General features: G+C 45.8%; 1 protein-coding gene across 34 annotated transcripts in view; it reads left to right on the top strand.

Annotated features, from left to right (window-relative positions):
• Positions 1 to 16649, top strand: part of ARVCF (ARVCF delta catenin family member) — a 608790-nt gene that overhangs the window by 297266 nt on the left and 294875 nt on the right. For 2 of the 34 annotated variants that reach the window (XR_014519915.1, XM_083479000.1), the window contains exon 1: positions 13858 to 14409. The exons of 20 other annotated variants lie outside the window; for them this stretch is intronic. Coding sequence is in view for 11 of the 14 variants with exons in the window: in XM_083479000.1 (XP_083335126.1) it covers positions 14389 to 14409 (21 nt within the window). In the remaining 3 variants the exon portion in view is untranslated. Of the gene's footprint in view, positions 1 to 13639; positions 14410 to 16649 lie in introns of those variants that run through there. 12 more of the 34 variants (XM_083479001.1, XM_083479012.1, XM_083479013.1 and 9 more) reach the window with 8 other exon arrangements.

Below are 16649 nucleotides of genomic sequence, written 5' to 3'. Positions count from 1 at the left end.
AGTGTTGGACCTGCCTTTTTCCGTTAACCTCATTACTCCGTGGTGGCCAGGTGTAAGCCTGTACTCAAGATGGCTTTGTTTGCTAGGAGGAATAAACCTTAAGTTTCTTTTTAATTTTTTTTTTCTTCAAAATAATCTTTATTGTTTTTTTAATTACATACACATATTGCATTACATTTTACATTTGTACTTGCTCCTAGGAGCTGACTTCCCTTCTTCCTTCTTCTGGCTTTTTTTATATCGTCTCTAAATTTTGGAATAAACCTTAAGTTCCGTTATCGTTTCAGCCGACGGTCTTAACCCGGCTATTTATCAATGCACTCTGCTGATATATGCATTATATCTAACCTCCTTCAAAGAGCTCAAGCTTAGGCCTGGTCAACACATGTTGGGAAATGAGGTAGTTGGATGTTGTGAAAAGATTGGAATGGATTGCAAGGACAGAAGCTGCATATATTGCAAGGTGACTGTCTGGAGTGCCAGACTTGGGCATGTGTTTACATATGAGCGTGAGGCTCAGGGCCACTAAAACTGAGGATTGTTAAAACTGAAGGGAGACCTAGAACAAATCACGGCAACAAGGAGTGCTCATGTTCAGGGTTTCAGTCACCTAGACACACTCCTCTCCAGGATACTCAATTTGCCACCCCGGTTTCCTGTCCCCCACCTCAGCAGTCATATAGAAGTGTAGGGTTGGAAAGGGTCCCGAGGGTCATCTAGTCCAACCCCCTGCAATGCAGGAATCGCAGCTAAAGAATCCCTGGCAGATGGCCATCCAACCTCTGTTGAAAAACCTCCGAGGAAGGAGAGTCCACCACCTTCCAAGGTAGTCCATTGGATCAGGACTACAGCTCTTGCGTCAGGAAGTTCTTCCTAATGTTTAGTTGGAATCTCCTTGTTTTTTGAATCCATTGATTCAGGACAATCGGCATTCTTTGCCCAATGAGCATGCTTATTCTACGCTGGGCTGCTTTTCAGTTCCTCCCCTATTTAAGGTCCCCCCCCCTATTCTTTCTTAAGAATGGCAGTGACCACTCTGGCTGCCAGCATCACTTCAGGGTTTTAGACAAGGGGTTTCCCTAGCCCTACCTGAAGATATCAGGGATTGAACTTGGGACCTTCTGCATGTAAATCACTGGATTATGGCCCCATCACCAAATAGAAACAGCTGTGCTGGTGTTGTCTCTGGAGCATGTTCAGTAAATGGTCAAACCACCTGCAATCTCAGGTAATGCAGTCTGTTCTGATACCTCTTATTGCTGCATGTAGAGGCTACACCTTGGGGTAGCCTGGGCTTTTAGTCAGCCTTTTATTGTATAGCATGGTGGGTGTCCTCCGCACCTTGTTACCCAGGGTTCCTGGGCTCCTTCATACTCCAGCAGTATATTCCAGACTGACTCTTATATGCAGTACTATTGTAAATTGGAGCACTTCTTGGTGTTGAGATTTGGTTTTTCGTTTGCATTCTGTTCCCCGAGAACATAATTTGAGTAAAGTCAACAAAATGGGAGTGGCGGATAGGTTTGTGTCAACTTCTCCAAGGTCTAGATTTTGTTTGGGGGGGGCACCAAGTGCTCTGGGTACTGGCTGAATTGAAATGGATGTCCAAGTCTTTTCCGCAGAGCAGAAATGAAGGCTTGGTTTCTCTTTGTGAATATCTTGTGTTGTGATATTTGCAATTGGCCTCATGTTGATTTGGGTACAGTGTTATGTTGGGGTCCAGTGCTGGAAGCCCATAGAGAAGGAGGCAAGGTTGCTGAGGGATTACAGGACCACGGATAGCTCCAAGCGAGAGATGGTTGAACCTCTGAAAAAGGGTGGTCCAACTTTTCATTCTAAGTGGGCCACAAAAGCATAGTACTTCAATATGGAACCTGTGGGGCACACACTGCCTTGCATGGGTGGGGGTAGCGAGGCCAAAATTTGACCCTCCCAGCCCTAACTGGTTACACCCTGTTTTACAATGTCCTCCTCCTGGTTCTATTTCGTACCTCAAGATTACATGTCCTCTTTATTTATCTTCTGATGGAGTAAAGGAGCAGGCATGGGTGCCTCATTTTTCTCTAGACAGACCAGAACTAGAAACTTTTCTACCCAGGCTGTGTGTTTTCTACAACAACCAACTTCATTGTGTGTGGTTTTGCAAGTATCTTCAGACCTCTATGTGGGGTTAACAATGTCAAGGGTTCCATCACGGGTGCAGAGAGAGACACTTGGTCCTGCAGTAATCAAGTGCCAAGCATACATGTATGAACTAGGCTTTAAGGCAGACCCAGAAACTGCTACTGAGAGTGTGAAAAAGGCCCTGGTTGTGTTAGGCGACAGAAACTGGACAAAAAAGCTACTTGGGTTTATCTACTTTGGGGATTAAGGAGTTTCTGAGAATTCTGCTTTGGGACTAGGACTGTTCCTGTTGGAGAACTTTATCCATTTTCTGCAATAGTAGTTCGGAAGGACCATAGCTCTGTCTGTCTCCAAATCAGTCTCTTAAGCATAAGCCAAGAAAGATTGAATACCAATACACATATCAAGACTTTGAGATTAGATAAATGAAGAAGCCCGGAAAACTATCTTGGGAGTGTCCTACCTGCCACAGTTAAAGGGCCCCATCAGGGGCGAACAGCGGCCCTTTGATTACTTGGACTGGCAGGGCAAAACAGGTGCAAAACACCAGCACCCTGTTGTCTACAACTTCATTGTCTACAACTTTATTAACATCTATCTACAACTCTACTAGGGACGCAGGTGGCGCTGTGGGTTAAATGACAGAGCCTAGGACTTGATGATCAGAAGGTCGGCGGTTCGAATCCCTGTGACGGGGTGAGCTCCCATTGCTCGGTCCCTGCTGCTGCCAACCTAGCAGTTCGAAAGCACATCAAAGTTCAAGTAGATTAATAGGTACCGCTCCGGCAGGAAGGTAAACGGCGTTTCCGTGCGCTGCTCTGGTTTGCCAGAAGCGGCTTAGTCATGCTGGCCACATGACCCGGAAGCTGTACACCAGCTCCCTCGGCCAATAAAGCGAGATGAGTGCCGCAACCCCAGAGTCGGTCACGACTGGACCTAATGGTCAGGGGTCCCTTTACCTTTACCTTTACAACTCTACTAGCATCTCTCGGTATTGTGAATATCACCAAACTTACCTTTTGTTGCTATCTTCATGAACTTATCTAAAAGACTGAGTTAAACATTTGAAAAAAATCTATTGAAACCAGACATTGTAAATTCATTTTAGTCTGGGTAGTTCGCAAGTCTTTGTGGCTTTGTTTAATGTTTTGTATTTTTATCAGAAGGTTGATAAAGTATGTATAATTATTGTTCTGTGTATATTAATTGCCAATGTGTTGCATGAGTAGCACTACTGTCTCCAGGTAGGGCTGGGAGAGCCAGCCTTGCCTGAAACCCTGGAGAGCGTCTGATAGAATCATCAGAATTGTGAAACTGGAAAGGACCATGAAGGTCATCTCGTTCAACCTCCTGTATTGCAGGAATCTTTTGCCCAGTGTGGGGCTCAAACCCATGGCTTTGAAGTTAAGAGTCTCATGTTCTATGGACTGAGCTATCCCAGCAACCAGTACATAATGCGGAGCTAGGTAGGTCCAATGATCTGACTCAGTATATGGCAGTTCATATGATCCTGCTGAAGCCAGCCCTTTGTTCAGAACCATGAGGACTATAATCCTACTATGTTTTAGAGCAGGGGCCGTAGCATAGCGGTAGAGCAGATGTCCTGTGTGCTGAAGGTCCCAGGTTCAATCCCTGGTATCTCCAGGTAGATCTGGGAGAGACTTCTGTCAAAAATCTTGGACAGCTGGTGCTATCCAGAGTAAACAGTGCTGAATTAGACAGACCAAAGATCTGACTCAGGAGAAGGCAAGATTCCTATGTTATAAATTTATCTTTTCCACTTTTTGTTTATACAAGGACCAACCTCCAAGGGAATCTGACCTTGCAACTCTTCCCCCCACCCCAAATTTCCCATTGCTTTTGGGGAATGGGGAATTAAATAATAAGTTTATTTCTGTTCCAGTGGCCAGTCTTTTCCCTAAGGAAACCCGTGACCTGAATATTTCAGCTGTGCTGGCTCCTTCCTTTGGCAAAATGTAGATTCTCCATTTCTCACACCTAGCAGGTCAAAGGGGATAGCGGCAGATCAATCAGTCTGCCGAGGTTCATGATCTTCTGTGGACTCCGTAGGTGTCAGTACTGTTATAATGATTTTCCTTTTCCTTTTGAGCTGTGAACCTCTTGCATTTGAGATCACACCCTGTGATAGACCTTGTTGTGATTCTTAGGAAGAGTTGCTGTGCCCTTTAAGATGAAAGGACCAGACGATATGTTGAAATGTCCTTGCAAACAAAAACAAATGATCTGCAATCCTCTGCACACTTTCCTGGAGCAAAGGCACATTGGACAGTTTGGTCTGAGTAGACCTGTGGATGATTAGACTCCACATCTGCTGTGATAAAGCACCTCTAAGTGACTTCAAGGAGAATCACATCATATTCATATACTTTATTAGGATTTTGGAAAGCACCGGGGTTGTGATAGAGCTTAAGTCGGAGAGACAGAAAGAGAGAGAGAGAGAGAGAGAGAGAGAGAGAGAGAGGCACCCATCTGCACTAGACATTTCAAACAGTATCATATCCCTTTAAACCAGTGGTTCTTAACCTGTGGGTCCCTATATGTTGTTGGACTACAACTCCCATCATCCCTGAGCTCTGGCCTTGCTAGCTAGGGATGATGGGAGTTGTAGTCCAACAACATCTGAAGACCAACAGGTTGAGAAAGGCTGCTTTAAACAGTTATGGGTGCTGGGAGTTGGAAGGAGACCTAAAGTTCTGAGTAGTTTAATAATCAATCCCTCTTCCCATGAAAATCTGGGAATTGTAGCTTTCTGAGGGGAATAGTGGAGTGGTCTCCTAACAACTCCCAGCACCCGTAACAAACTACAGCTCCCAGAAGCCATGACTATTTAAAGTGGTATGATACTGTTAGATGTTCCGTGAATATGGGGCCAGTGAGAGAGAGAGTGAGAGAGAGAGAGAGAGAGAGAGAGAGAGAGGATTGAGAGAGAGATGTTACCTAGAGCAGTGGCTTCCAAACCCAACTGTACCACTATAAAATTTATAATGGTCTTGGAAGACCACGATTATTTTTCTGCCTGTTGCCTGTGGACCCAGGTGCAGTTGTGCAGTGGTTGTGCAGAGCAGGTGGCACATGAAGACCAGGAGGACCAATCACCAGATCAAACCATTAATTAGCAGCTGTTTGGAAGGTTGTATAGCACTACATGTGTGTGCATGGTGAAGGTTGTTAATGGTTCATGCGTGGCATATGTCCACAGCTTCTAGTAGTGATGGAAACCCTTGATTTTGAGCCATCTTTGGTGGACCACTGGAAAGCTTAAGACAGAGGATCCTGTTGTGGGTTTGTGGAGTAGTTTACAGGACAGGATGGCACTGAAGAGAGAGAGAGAGAAAGAGAGAGAGAGAGAGAGAGAGAGAGAGAGAGAGAGAGAGAGAGAGAGATTAAACAGGAAATCAGAAGCATTGCCTAATGGAGCGACAATAGATTGTTAAATGTTTTTCAAGGATGTGGGAGAAACTATTTGTGACCGTCAAGTCAAGGGGCAAGGAGGCAGACAATTTATTGAGCCAGCTTGAGGGTGTGGGTTGGTGAATCCAGTGCTGGTGGGTAGGGTGGGGAAGAGATTAGACCTTTTATATTTTTTCATCTTGAATTTCTGAGAAGGGAAGAGCTAGTCCTCCCCTTTCCTTATGCCAGCCTAATGTGAAGAGAAACGGGAGCTTCAAAAACATGGTCAGTGCTGGGAAGGAAAAGCAGATCTAAAAAATGTAGCAAGATGTCTAGTACAGTAGTCAAAATAAAAAATTCCTTCCAGTAGCACCTTAAAGACCAACTAAGTTAGTTCTTGGTATGAGCTTTCGTGTGCATGCACACTTCTTCAGATACACTGAAACAGAAGTTGCCAGACCCTTCTATATAGTGAGAAGGTGGGGAGGGGTATTACTCAGAAGGGTGGTGGGAATGGGAGATTGGCAGATAGCTGAGATGAGCCTGTTGACGACTCTTAACGACTGTAATAGGTCTTACAGGAAAAGGCAAGGGGTGAGAAGGTGAGAAATGGCTTAGTCATGTCTAATGAGATAAGAATCCAATGTCTTTGTTCAGACCAGGTCTCTCCATGGTTTTAAGTTTGGTAATGAGTTGCAATTCAGCAGCTTCTCTTTCCAGTCTATTTCTGAAATTCCTTTGTAGTAAAACAGCTACTTTGAGATCTTGTACAGAATGTCCTGGGAGTAGTAGTGTCTACACAGTAGTGTCTACATAGACTGGTAGCAGCTCTTGAGAGGCCTTTCTCAGCCTGATGTGGAGATGCAAAGGATTTAATTTGGAGCTTTTTGTGTTCTGTACCACCAAGCTATGGGCCATGCCCTTAAGAGTTGTATTGGTTGCTGCCTTAAACTGACCTGGATCATAAGTCATAAGAAGGTAAGAAGAGAGTTGCTAGGTGAGATCAGTGGCCCATCTAGTCCATGGGTAGGCAAACTAAGGCCCGGGGGCTGGATCTGGTCCAATCACCTTCTAAATCCTGCCCGCAGACGGTCCGGGAATCAGCGTGTTTTTACATGAGTAGAATGTGTCCTTTTTATTTAAAATGCCACTCTGGGTTATTTGTGGGGCATAGGAATTCATTCATATATATTTTTTCAAAATATAGTCCGACCCCCAGAAGGTCTGAGGGACAGTGGACCAGCCCCCTGCCGAAAAAGTTTGCTGACCCCTGTCCTAGATGTATTCACAGGGCCTTGCTAACACAAGAACGGACCTTCTTGGTGGTGGCTCCCCATTTGTAGAATGCTCTCCCCTGTGAGGCATGCCTAGTCCCATCACTATCTGTTTTTAGACAACTGGCAACAGAATCTGAGTGCAAGAGCAATCACTCTACCTATCTGTCCATGATTTTAGCCAAGTACATTCCCAGCCTTACCTGAAGATGCTGGGGGGTCTTTTGGCATGTCCAATATGTTCCCCGCCACTGATCAGCAAGGGCCAGTTGTGAGTTAAGCATGAGCCCCATGGCTGCCTGGTCTTCATTTCCCCCGTGACACTTCCTTGCTCCCCTTCCTTCTGTGAATTTCTTCCCCTGCCTGTGTGAATTTATTCCCTTTGCCGTCTATTTTAAGATACCATTTGCAAATTCGTGTCTAGGTGGAAATGCCTCTTCTAGCTAAGCACCCATCATATTGCTACAGTTTGAAAAGAATATCTGAGCAGCTGAGATTTGTTTTATTTTAAATGAATTAAAAGCACAGGGTCTTTTCTGCAAGATGTTTGTAGTTGCAAACAGACTATTGTGGGATGGAGAGGGGGAGAATTGACCCCCCCCCCGGTCTTTATTATGCTGCTTAGTTTTCTGGTGGTAGAACACAAAATAGACCAGATGCAACCTCTGAGAGAGTTTTATTTGAAAGCGAGAAGTCGGGATGAATGGTCTGGAAATGCTTCCTTCCTCCCTGAGATGCTTGTCATTTGATTGATGCAACCAGCACGTGATTACTCCAAACAGTGGAAGCATTTTCTAGGAGAAGCTGAGGGGGGGGGGAGCATAGGAGACGCTGGAAATGGGAGGAGGCAGAGAGAGAGAGAGAAGGATGAAAGAAGGGAGCTTTGCAGTGTGAAAATGCCTTCTCTAAAAAAAACCAGCAATCTATGTGACCTGACTTCCGGATTTGGCTTTTTCTGTTGTTGAAGGCTGTGTATCTCTCTCCCGCTTGGCAAGGGGGAGTGTGGGCCTTTTGGACCCCTTAGCTAGGCTCACACAAGTCTTCAGGATTCAGGACATTTGCACCCAACCCTCCGAGGAGCATGCGTGGGAATTCTCCCAGCCCCAGCCCCCATGAGGTAGATAAGACTGAGACTGTGTGACTTTTGACCCAAGCCAGCCCATGAGTGCCGTGGATGAGAGGAGGGAAATCTGAGTTGGAACTCCCAAAATTCTGGCTTCCAGTTGGAGAAGGGGAGAAATTTGACTCAGTTCATGTTCAAAGGTAAACCTAATTCGCACTTTCTCAAACATTCTGAGAACTGAAAGGGAGCCATCCTTTAAAATCTGCCCTTCTCTGAATTTTGCAATGCAGCTTTTCAGCCAAGTACAGTGGTGCCTCGCAAGACGAAAAGAATCCGTTCTGTGATTCTCTTCGTCTAGCGGTTTTTTCGTCTTGCGAAGCAAGCCCATTGACAGATTAGCGGATTAGCGCTATTAGCGCTTTTAGCGGCTTATCTGCTGATCGGATCAGCTGATAAGCGGCTTAGCGGCTTAGAAAAAGGGGGGGGGGAAACCTGCAGGAACTCGCAAGGCATTGTCGTCTTGCGAAGCAAGCCCATAGGAAATTCGTTTTGCGAAGCACCTCCAAAACGGAAAACCCTTTCATCTAGCGGGTTTTCCGTCTTGCGAGGCATTCGTCTTGCAGGGCACCACTGTAATATAGACACAAGTGGATATATTGGGCTACATCACATTCCACCTTAGTGGAAAAACACACATAGAGAGAAATGGATTCCTTTTGCGGAAATCGCTTTGCAGAAATGAGCATATTGGGTGAAATTGCATACAAATATGTGTTTATTTGTGGGTGGGGAACCACAAATATTTTAGGGCATTTTGAATTTTCACAAGGCCCTAAAAGCATTACAGACAGATGCAGAAATGTACAAGACTAAACGTAAGATGGGGAATAATGAGAATTGAAATATTGAAACTGAAGTACTTTATTGTCACTTGTACAACTTGTATACAGTGAGATTACACGAGCACCCCCCACTCAGCTCTCTTAGTCTTAATTTCCCTCGTTTACTGACGCACACCCACCAAACCCAAAAGTCAGTTGCCCTGTAGTTATCTTTTCATTCAGCAGCCTAACAGCCCACGGATAGAAGCTGTTCTTTACCCTGTTGGTGCGACTAATCATGCTTCTATATCTTCTGCCTGAGGGCAGGAGATCAAGAAAGTGCCGGCCAGGGTGCAAATCATCCCTGAAAATTTTCCTCACTCTCCTGAGGCAATGTTCAAAAAGAAAGGCCATTTGCCAAGTCTTCAAATATCAATAATCCCGATTATTGAGATCACAAGTCTTCAAAAACCTTTTAAAAAATCAATATTTTATTAAAAGAGTTTCATTTATGAAAATAAAGTGGGAAGGGGGAAAAAAGAAAGAGAAAAAAAAATACAAGGGGTCAAGGTCTTCAAAAGCTTGACAATTATGGGGCAGGCCACTGTCAAACTAATCACACCCACACCCACACACCCCTTCTTGCATTTCTTCTTTCTGTACCTGCCTGTTGTTATTAAAACTCAATAAAAATATTTAGGAAAAATGTACTTTAAAAGCTTTAATCCAGAATGATTAAATCTGAGGGCAGGGCCACCACATGAGGGCAGGAAGAGCCAACAGTCCACATCTCTTGCCTCAGTTCTTTGGACTCCCTGCCTGAGAAAGTTAGTTTAGGCTCTATCTGCTCTACATCTTCTGCTGGGAAGATGCAAATAATCCTCTTCTTTTCCTCCTTTAGCGCAATGTTGACTTCCTTGTCATCCAAAGCTCCAACCGTCTCCTTAGCCAACTTCCTGCTTATAATGTATTTAAAGATTTTGTTTGTTCGTTTAAAGGTGAAAGGGTTATCTGAGCTGAAAGCAACCTAGAGCAGTGGTTCCCAATTAGCTACCGTATTTTTTGCTCTATAAGACTCATTTTTTTCCTCCTAAAAAGTAAGGGGAAAATTGTGTGCGTCTTATGGAGCGAATACAGGCTGCACAGCTATCCCAGAAGCCAGAACAGCAAGAGGGATTTCTGCTTTCACTGCGCAGCGATCCCTCTTGCTGTTCTGGCTTCTGAGATTCAGAATATTTTTTTTCTTGTTTTCCTCCTCCAAAAACTAGGTGTGTCTTGTGGTCTGGTGTGTCTTATAGAGCAAAAAATACGGCAATTGCTGATGACCCCCTATTTTTCAAAAGCCAAGCCATGGAACCCCTACTTTTGAAAATTTTGATAACTCTATTGTAGCTATGTACTTGTGCAAAGCATTTTTTGGGGAAGAAAATGTGGGGTAGCCCCTAATAAGCAAAGAATTTTAGGTATGCTAAAAAACAGACCATAAAAGTTGTTACCACATATTGCCTATCCCCAGACAGTAGGAAAAACTTGTTTCCGTTGCTCTACTACACTGAATAATAAACAAAGCAATTGTGTCCCTAACTTGCAAGTGTTCTATATGCAGAAGGTGTTTTCATATTAAAACATGCTATTCCTTACTTGTAATCTGAGATGGTACATTTTAGCAAAACTGTGCAGCATATGGTTCTGCTGGCTGAGGGATCTTGCCCCTTCCAAGACATAGGTGAAGGCTTGGTCAGGGCTTGGTAAAGTATTGGTGAAGACTGAGTAGAAAACAGCTGGAATTTTGTAATGTTTGTAATAGCAGCAGCAGCAGCAGCAGCAACAACAACAACAAATTTAGCCCTCCTGTGCCCGTATCATCCCTGGTTTAAAGAGATTAATGAGTTAAATACAGTACTTCTTTGGAGTGAGTTTTTTTATTCTTGCTGATTACCCAGTAGTAACAACCAGCTTATTAATTTAGTAGGATTCTGCTGTCCATCTGTTTTGAAATACTACAATGATTGTGAAATTATTGAAATACTTAAAACTGAATATGGGGCATGGGTGGCGCTGTGGGTTAAACCATAGAGCCTAGGACTTGCTGATCGGAAGGTCAGTGGTTCGAATCCCTGGAATGGGGTGAGCTCCCGTTGCTCAGTCCCTGCTCCTGCCAACCTAGCAGTTCGAAAGCACGTCAAAGTGCAAGTAGATAAATAGGTACCACTCTGGCGGGAAGGTAAACGGCGTTTCCATGCGCTGCTCTGGTTCGCCAGAAGCGGCTTAGTCATGCTGGCCACATGACCCGGAAGCTGTACGCCTGCTCCCTTGGGCAGTAAAGCGAGATGAGCGCCGCAACCCCAGAGTCGGCCACGACTGGACCTAATGGTCAGGGGTTCCTTTACCTTTTTTATAAAACTGAAAATCATAAATCAGTATAAAAAGTAGAGAGCAAGAGGTAAGGACCCCTTACATTTTTTAAAAAATGATAAGCATGTGAACCTGCCCCATGGAGCAAGGTGTTTGCACTCCCCCCCCGCCCCCTCCAACTGCAAGAGCCCTAAGAAACTGTCAGAGGTTTGTGCCCAATCCAGCTCACTTGCCATCCAACAACTCTTTCCTAAGTTTTCCCCTGCCAGCAAGAAGGCGCTGGTCGCGAGCAGAGGCTGGATGATCCATGGAAGGCTTTCACTGTGCAATTAACAAGTGAGTCTCTGGCAGGGGGTGGTGCTGTAGACCCCCAGGGGTCCCCAGACCCCAAATTAGGAACCACTGATCTAGAGTATGAAGGAGCGTCTCCACCCCCATCATTCTGTCCGGACACTGAGGTCCAGCGCCGAGTCATTTTGGACTCACAGCTGTCCATGGAGGCACAGGTCAAATCCGTGTCCAGGGCAGCTGTTTACCAGCTCCATCTGGTACGCAGTCTGAGACCCTACCTGCCTGCAGAATGCCTCGCCAGAGTGGTGCATGCTCTGGTTATCTCCTGCTTGGACTACTGCAATGCACTCTACGTGGGGCTACCTTTGAAGGTGACCCGGAAACTACAACTAATCCAGAACGTGGCAGCCAGACTGGTGACTGGGAGCGGCCACCGGGACCACATAACACCGGTCTTGAAAGACCTACATTGGCTCCCAGTACGTTTCCGAGCACAATTCAAAGTGTTAGTGCTGACCTTTAAAACCCTAAACGGCCTCGGTCCAGTATATCTGAAGGAGCGTCTCCACCCCCATCGTTCTACCCAGACACTGAGGTCCAGCACCAAGGGCCTTCTGGCGGTTCCCTCGCTGCGAGAAGCCCAAGTTACAGGGAACCAGGCAGAGGGCCTTCTCGGTAGTGGCACCCACCCTGTGGAATGCCCTCCCACCAGATGTCAAAAGAAAAACAACTACCAAACTTTTAGAAGACATCTGAAGGCAGCCCTGTTTAGGGAAACTTTTCATGTTTAATAGGTTATCGTATTTTAGTGTTCTGCTGGAAGCCGCCCAGAGTGGCTGGGGAAACCCAGCCAGATGGGCGGGGTATAAATAACAAATTATTATATTATTATTATAGTTTTTATTGATTCTTCATAATGCAATCCTGATTTCAGGACTCTTTGAACCTGAATTTTTTGGGATAGCTATCCTGCTTCATTTCCAATTGCGTTGGTTGGCATTGGTTCATGGCAGGGCCTCCTCAGTGGTGGTTCCCCATTTGCGGAATACCCTTCCTGGTGTGGTGCATCTGTCTCCCTCATTACTGTCTGTCAGGAGGGATTTGAAAATGTTTCACTTTAGCCAGGCATTTGGTGGCTGACAGATACTTTCCCCATCAACCCTGGAATCATTGGCTGAGAGAACGTGACTATTTTTAGATGATATTGTTGTATATCCTTGGCTCTTTTGAGCGAAAGAGTGATAAATAAATTGAATAAATAAATAAATGTTGTGCAGGAGCACCCTTCAAGGTGGCAAGAACACCAAGGAAGCATCATAAAGTGGAATGATTTGTGGAAGGGAGTATAAAAAATTAGTGTTGTGACCCTATCAGTGCACTCTTAGATTTCTCTCTCTCCCTTTTTTTAATCCGTTATTGTCTGCTTGCATTTCTTTAGAAGCCAAATGTTCATCGACACTTCCATCTCGGACACTTTAGCCACCCCACTGAATAGGTTTTCAGGATGAATTAGGAGAATCCTGAGGGTTGGCAAACAAATCTGAGCAAAAATATTATACAGTTGTACCTTGGTTCCTGAATGCCGGTGTTGTCGAACATTTCAGTTCTCGAACGCCAAAAACCCGGAAGTAAATGCTTCTGTTTTTGAACATTTTTTGGAACTCGAACGTGAGACACGGCTTCCGCTGAGTGCAAGAAGCTCTTGCAACCAATGGGAAGCCACGCCTTGGTTTTCGAAGGTTTCGGAAGCCGAACAGTCTTCCGGAACGGATTACGGTCAAGAACCGAGGTACCAATGTAACCCCATCCAGAAGAGGGTGGCCAGGGGATCCACCCTCTGGCACTCAGATCTGCTTTGACTGTGATGAGATTTTGTTTTATTTTGTTTACAGGGAGAGCATTTCTGTGTTTCAGGGGCGAGAGTGCGTGCACTGCATGTGTGACATCGCATGATGTCACCACACACACGCCGCATGTATTTTCATGAAATACATGCAAGAAGACAGTGATAGATGCAGTGGCGTAGCGTGGGTTGTCAGCACCCGGGGCAAGGCAAGTAATTTGTGCCCCCTAACCTGTGGATTTTAGCACTCGAGTCTCTTCCACTAGATTAGCGTGCCCCCCCTCAGATGTTGCGCCCGGTGCGGCCGGCCCCCCCTGCACCCCCCACGCTACGCCACTGGATAGATGCTCTTCATGGGTGATTTTGTAGGTGTACCCAGGTACGAAAATTAACATTCCCAGAGAAGCTTTTGGTGTTGTTTGGAAGTCTCCGAAAGAGGATAAATGCGCCAGAAGAGGTCGCAGAGGAGGCAGGTGTGCGGCACCTGTTGATGGTGTTGCACCCGGTGCTTCCCCTTGCCTTTCAAACCGGCATGTTCTCAACTCCTTTTGAAAGAGAGTGAAATTTGCTTGTTTGGCTTGGGTCGACGCTGTCAGTGGGGTCTGCTGTGTGAGCCGACCGTGCCTCTCTGGAGCGGCTGGCTGGCTGGCTGGCTGGGTGTGGCCAGAGGCTGCTGTAGTGGAGCTTCCAGCTGTGACTGTCAGTTTCCGCCCCCTGAAGCGGACGGGGAGAGTTTGCACAAGCCACAGCTTTGCTGCGAAGACCGGCACTCTCCAGGAGCAGCAGCACAGGAAGGACATCAGTTTGGGGCTTTTCGCCGCCCTCTCCTGCTCCCCCTCCAGGAATGGAGAAAGGCGGGAGGGAGTGAAATCAAAAGCATGTGAAGAAGACCTTCCCCCTCCTTCCTTTCATTCAGAGCAGGTTTGATTGGGGGGCCGGCTGTTTTCCTCCTTTCCCGATTGGTTCTGCTTCCCGTCTGGATCGATTTGAGGGACTCTCCAAATACTAGAGAGGGAGGGAGGGGGAGGAAAAGAGACCATTGCCTGCCAGATTGTCAAGGCAGGAGGGACGGATCTCTTCCCTAAAACACCTCGCCTGCAAACCGGATTGATTTGGGACTTCATGTATTTTTTTCCAATTATAAATATCTATTTTTTCAAAATATTTTTTGCCCGGTGGGAACTACAAAACTGATTCCTTGCATAAATGCCTGCAGAACTCAGACAGGTTAGTAGATTCACTTGACACCTGCTTTTCTTCTCTGCCTGCCTTTTCAGGTTTCTTGGGTGTGTGTGTGGAGAAGGTGTTTGATGTTGATGGCGCCTAATTTTATGTGTGTGCATGTAGTGTTTTCCTGTGTGAGAGAGGGAGAGAGCTGGAGAAAGGGTGAGCTGTTTTTCTTCTTCTCCAGAGAGAGAGAGAGAAGCAAAGAAAGCAGTTTTAAGTCTCCTCACCTAAACCAGCTTTTCGGAGAGAGAGGGAGAGAGATTTTGCTTTTTGTCTTTTGCTGTGCTAAGAGTCGAGGGAGAAACCGGCTATTGTTTCCTTTGACCTTCCAGCTCTGCTCAGTAAATCCAGGGAAACTCTTTTGAGACCTGAAAAGCTGGGAATGCCAAGTTGGGGAGGGTGAGGAGAGGTCTGTTGGTCCTGCTGTTGCTGCTCTGGCTTTTGCCCACCACAGATTTTGTTAGGATGTGTAGAAAAGGAAAAATGTTGGAGGGGATGAAAGCAAAAGTTTTAGGCCAGGGGAGACTCCCTGCTCCTCCTTTGAGGAGGAGACGACCCTATTCAATATCATGAAACACTAGGGGCTATGGAGGTGCTGAAATACATTTCTGCCTTAACCTCGTAGTGAATTTATGCAGGTCCTGTTAAGAATAAATAAATGGGAAATTGTGCTCTTCTGCAATGAATGTTTGCTCACTTACCTTTGCAGATGGAAGAAACTCTGATGGAAAAGAACAGAATCTAGTCAGCTGTGAAATGTGAAACCCCTGTGTTTTTTCTTCTGTTTTTAAACCAGGCTGTGTGGCTTTCAATCTTTGCACCCTGAAAAGGGTAAATTCCAGTGCGGCGGGGGTAGTAAAAGTTACTTGCTGGTGCTTAGAGTTGTGCAGGCATCTTTTAATTGGATGGTGGCAGGGAGAGAATTGCCTGCCCTGCTTTGATCTTTAAGGGCTCGCTGTATACCTTGGAAGCGAAAAGTTGAACAAGGCTTTGAGACCCGGGTCGCATCGATCCGGTTTAAGAGACGGCGTTCCTTGAGTGTGGTTTCTGTTCCTTGAATTGGTTGGCCCCCTCCATAAACCGGGTCACGGGTGAGCTAAGATGTTAGGCATGGACCCTGATGCATGAAGGTCTTGTCTCGGGGGCCAAAGGAGTGATTGGGTGACCTTCAGCTCCGTTGCAAAGCTTGTCGTTCATCTGTTAGGAATGCACCCCTGTCTGCCACAAAGCATGGTCTGTCTTTTGCGGGAATGATGAGATGGGGTCCTTCCAGTGGGTTAGTAGAGTTCTTAAGCGGCGGCTTTGACCCTGACATCATATATGCATTCTTCTCCTCGTTAAGTGCTTTCTCGTGTTTGCATTCCTCGAGGAGTGTGTGTAACACCTGTGGATGTTGTAAGAAGGGAAAGTCCTTCTTATTGCCTATTGTGCCGCCTGACCCAAAACTATTGCAGCTGTCTCCTTGCATGCAGTCAGCTGCTGATGTACACAAAATTAGGAACAGAAATCTGTCTCTTTGAATATTTTCTACTGGGAAGGGAGAGGGAAAAAGGGGGAGACCCCAGATACATGCAATAACCTTAGAGGTAAGGAGGAGAATGTTAACAAGGATTGCCAGGAGTAATGTTAACATTCTAAGGGGGGAGTCATTGACAAAGGAATGTGTGTGTATTCTGGAGAATGATTATTGTCTTAACAGTGTCGGAAATAAATTTCCCCATGCCACCCTTAATTTTTCAGGCTCAGGCAGAGAGAGATAAGTGTTATGGTTTCGGTTTTCAATGGACTGTCAGGCATTTAGGAGAAGACAGATGTCTGTTTTGCTTCCTGTGCTCTTCTTGGGGGCGGGCGGGGGGGGGGAGCGATGGCACACGGGACTAGATTAATTGAGGCTATTTTTCTAAAGTCTGAATTCCTCATGTGTCCCTGGACTGTCGATGAGTACAAGAGGGGCTTTCCTTATAAGGACAATGGTGGCTCCTCAACTCGATGCTGTCAAAGGAATTTATTTTACCGGCAGCAGAAGTTTCACAGACTGGGGGGGGGGGGGAGAGGGAGAACGCTTGTAAATCTCCCCCCTTCCTCCAGTCACCTCACAATGGCTGATAGCATAAAATTGGCAGAGAAGAAGGGACGCCTTGAAACATTAGCCATTTCGGTTGCACACCTCAAAACGTGAAGCCTGAAGGCCAAAATGGATATGGAGTGGGAGATTTTTGATTGGTTCTCCTGGAGGGAGT

This window comes from Podarcis liolepis, assembly GCF_965112155.1.
Source record: "Podarcis liolepis genome assembly, chromosome: 15".
NCBI classification, from domain to species: Eukaryota; Metazoa; Chordata; class Lepidosauria; order Squamata; family Lacertidae; genus Podarcis; species Podarcis liolepis.
Note: the sequence above shows the minus strand (reverse complement) of the source record. Positions and strands in the feature narration are given on the sequence as shown.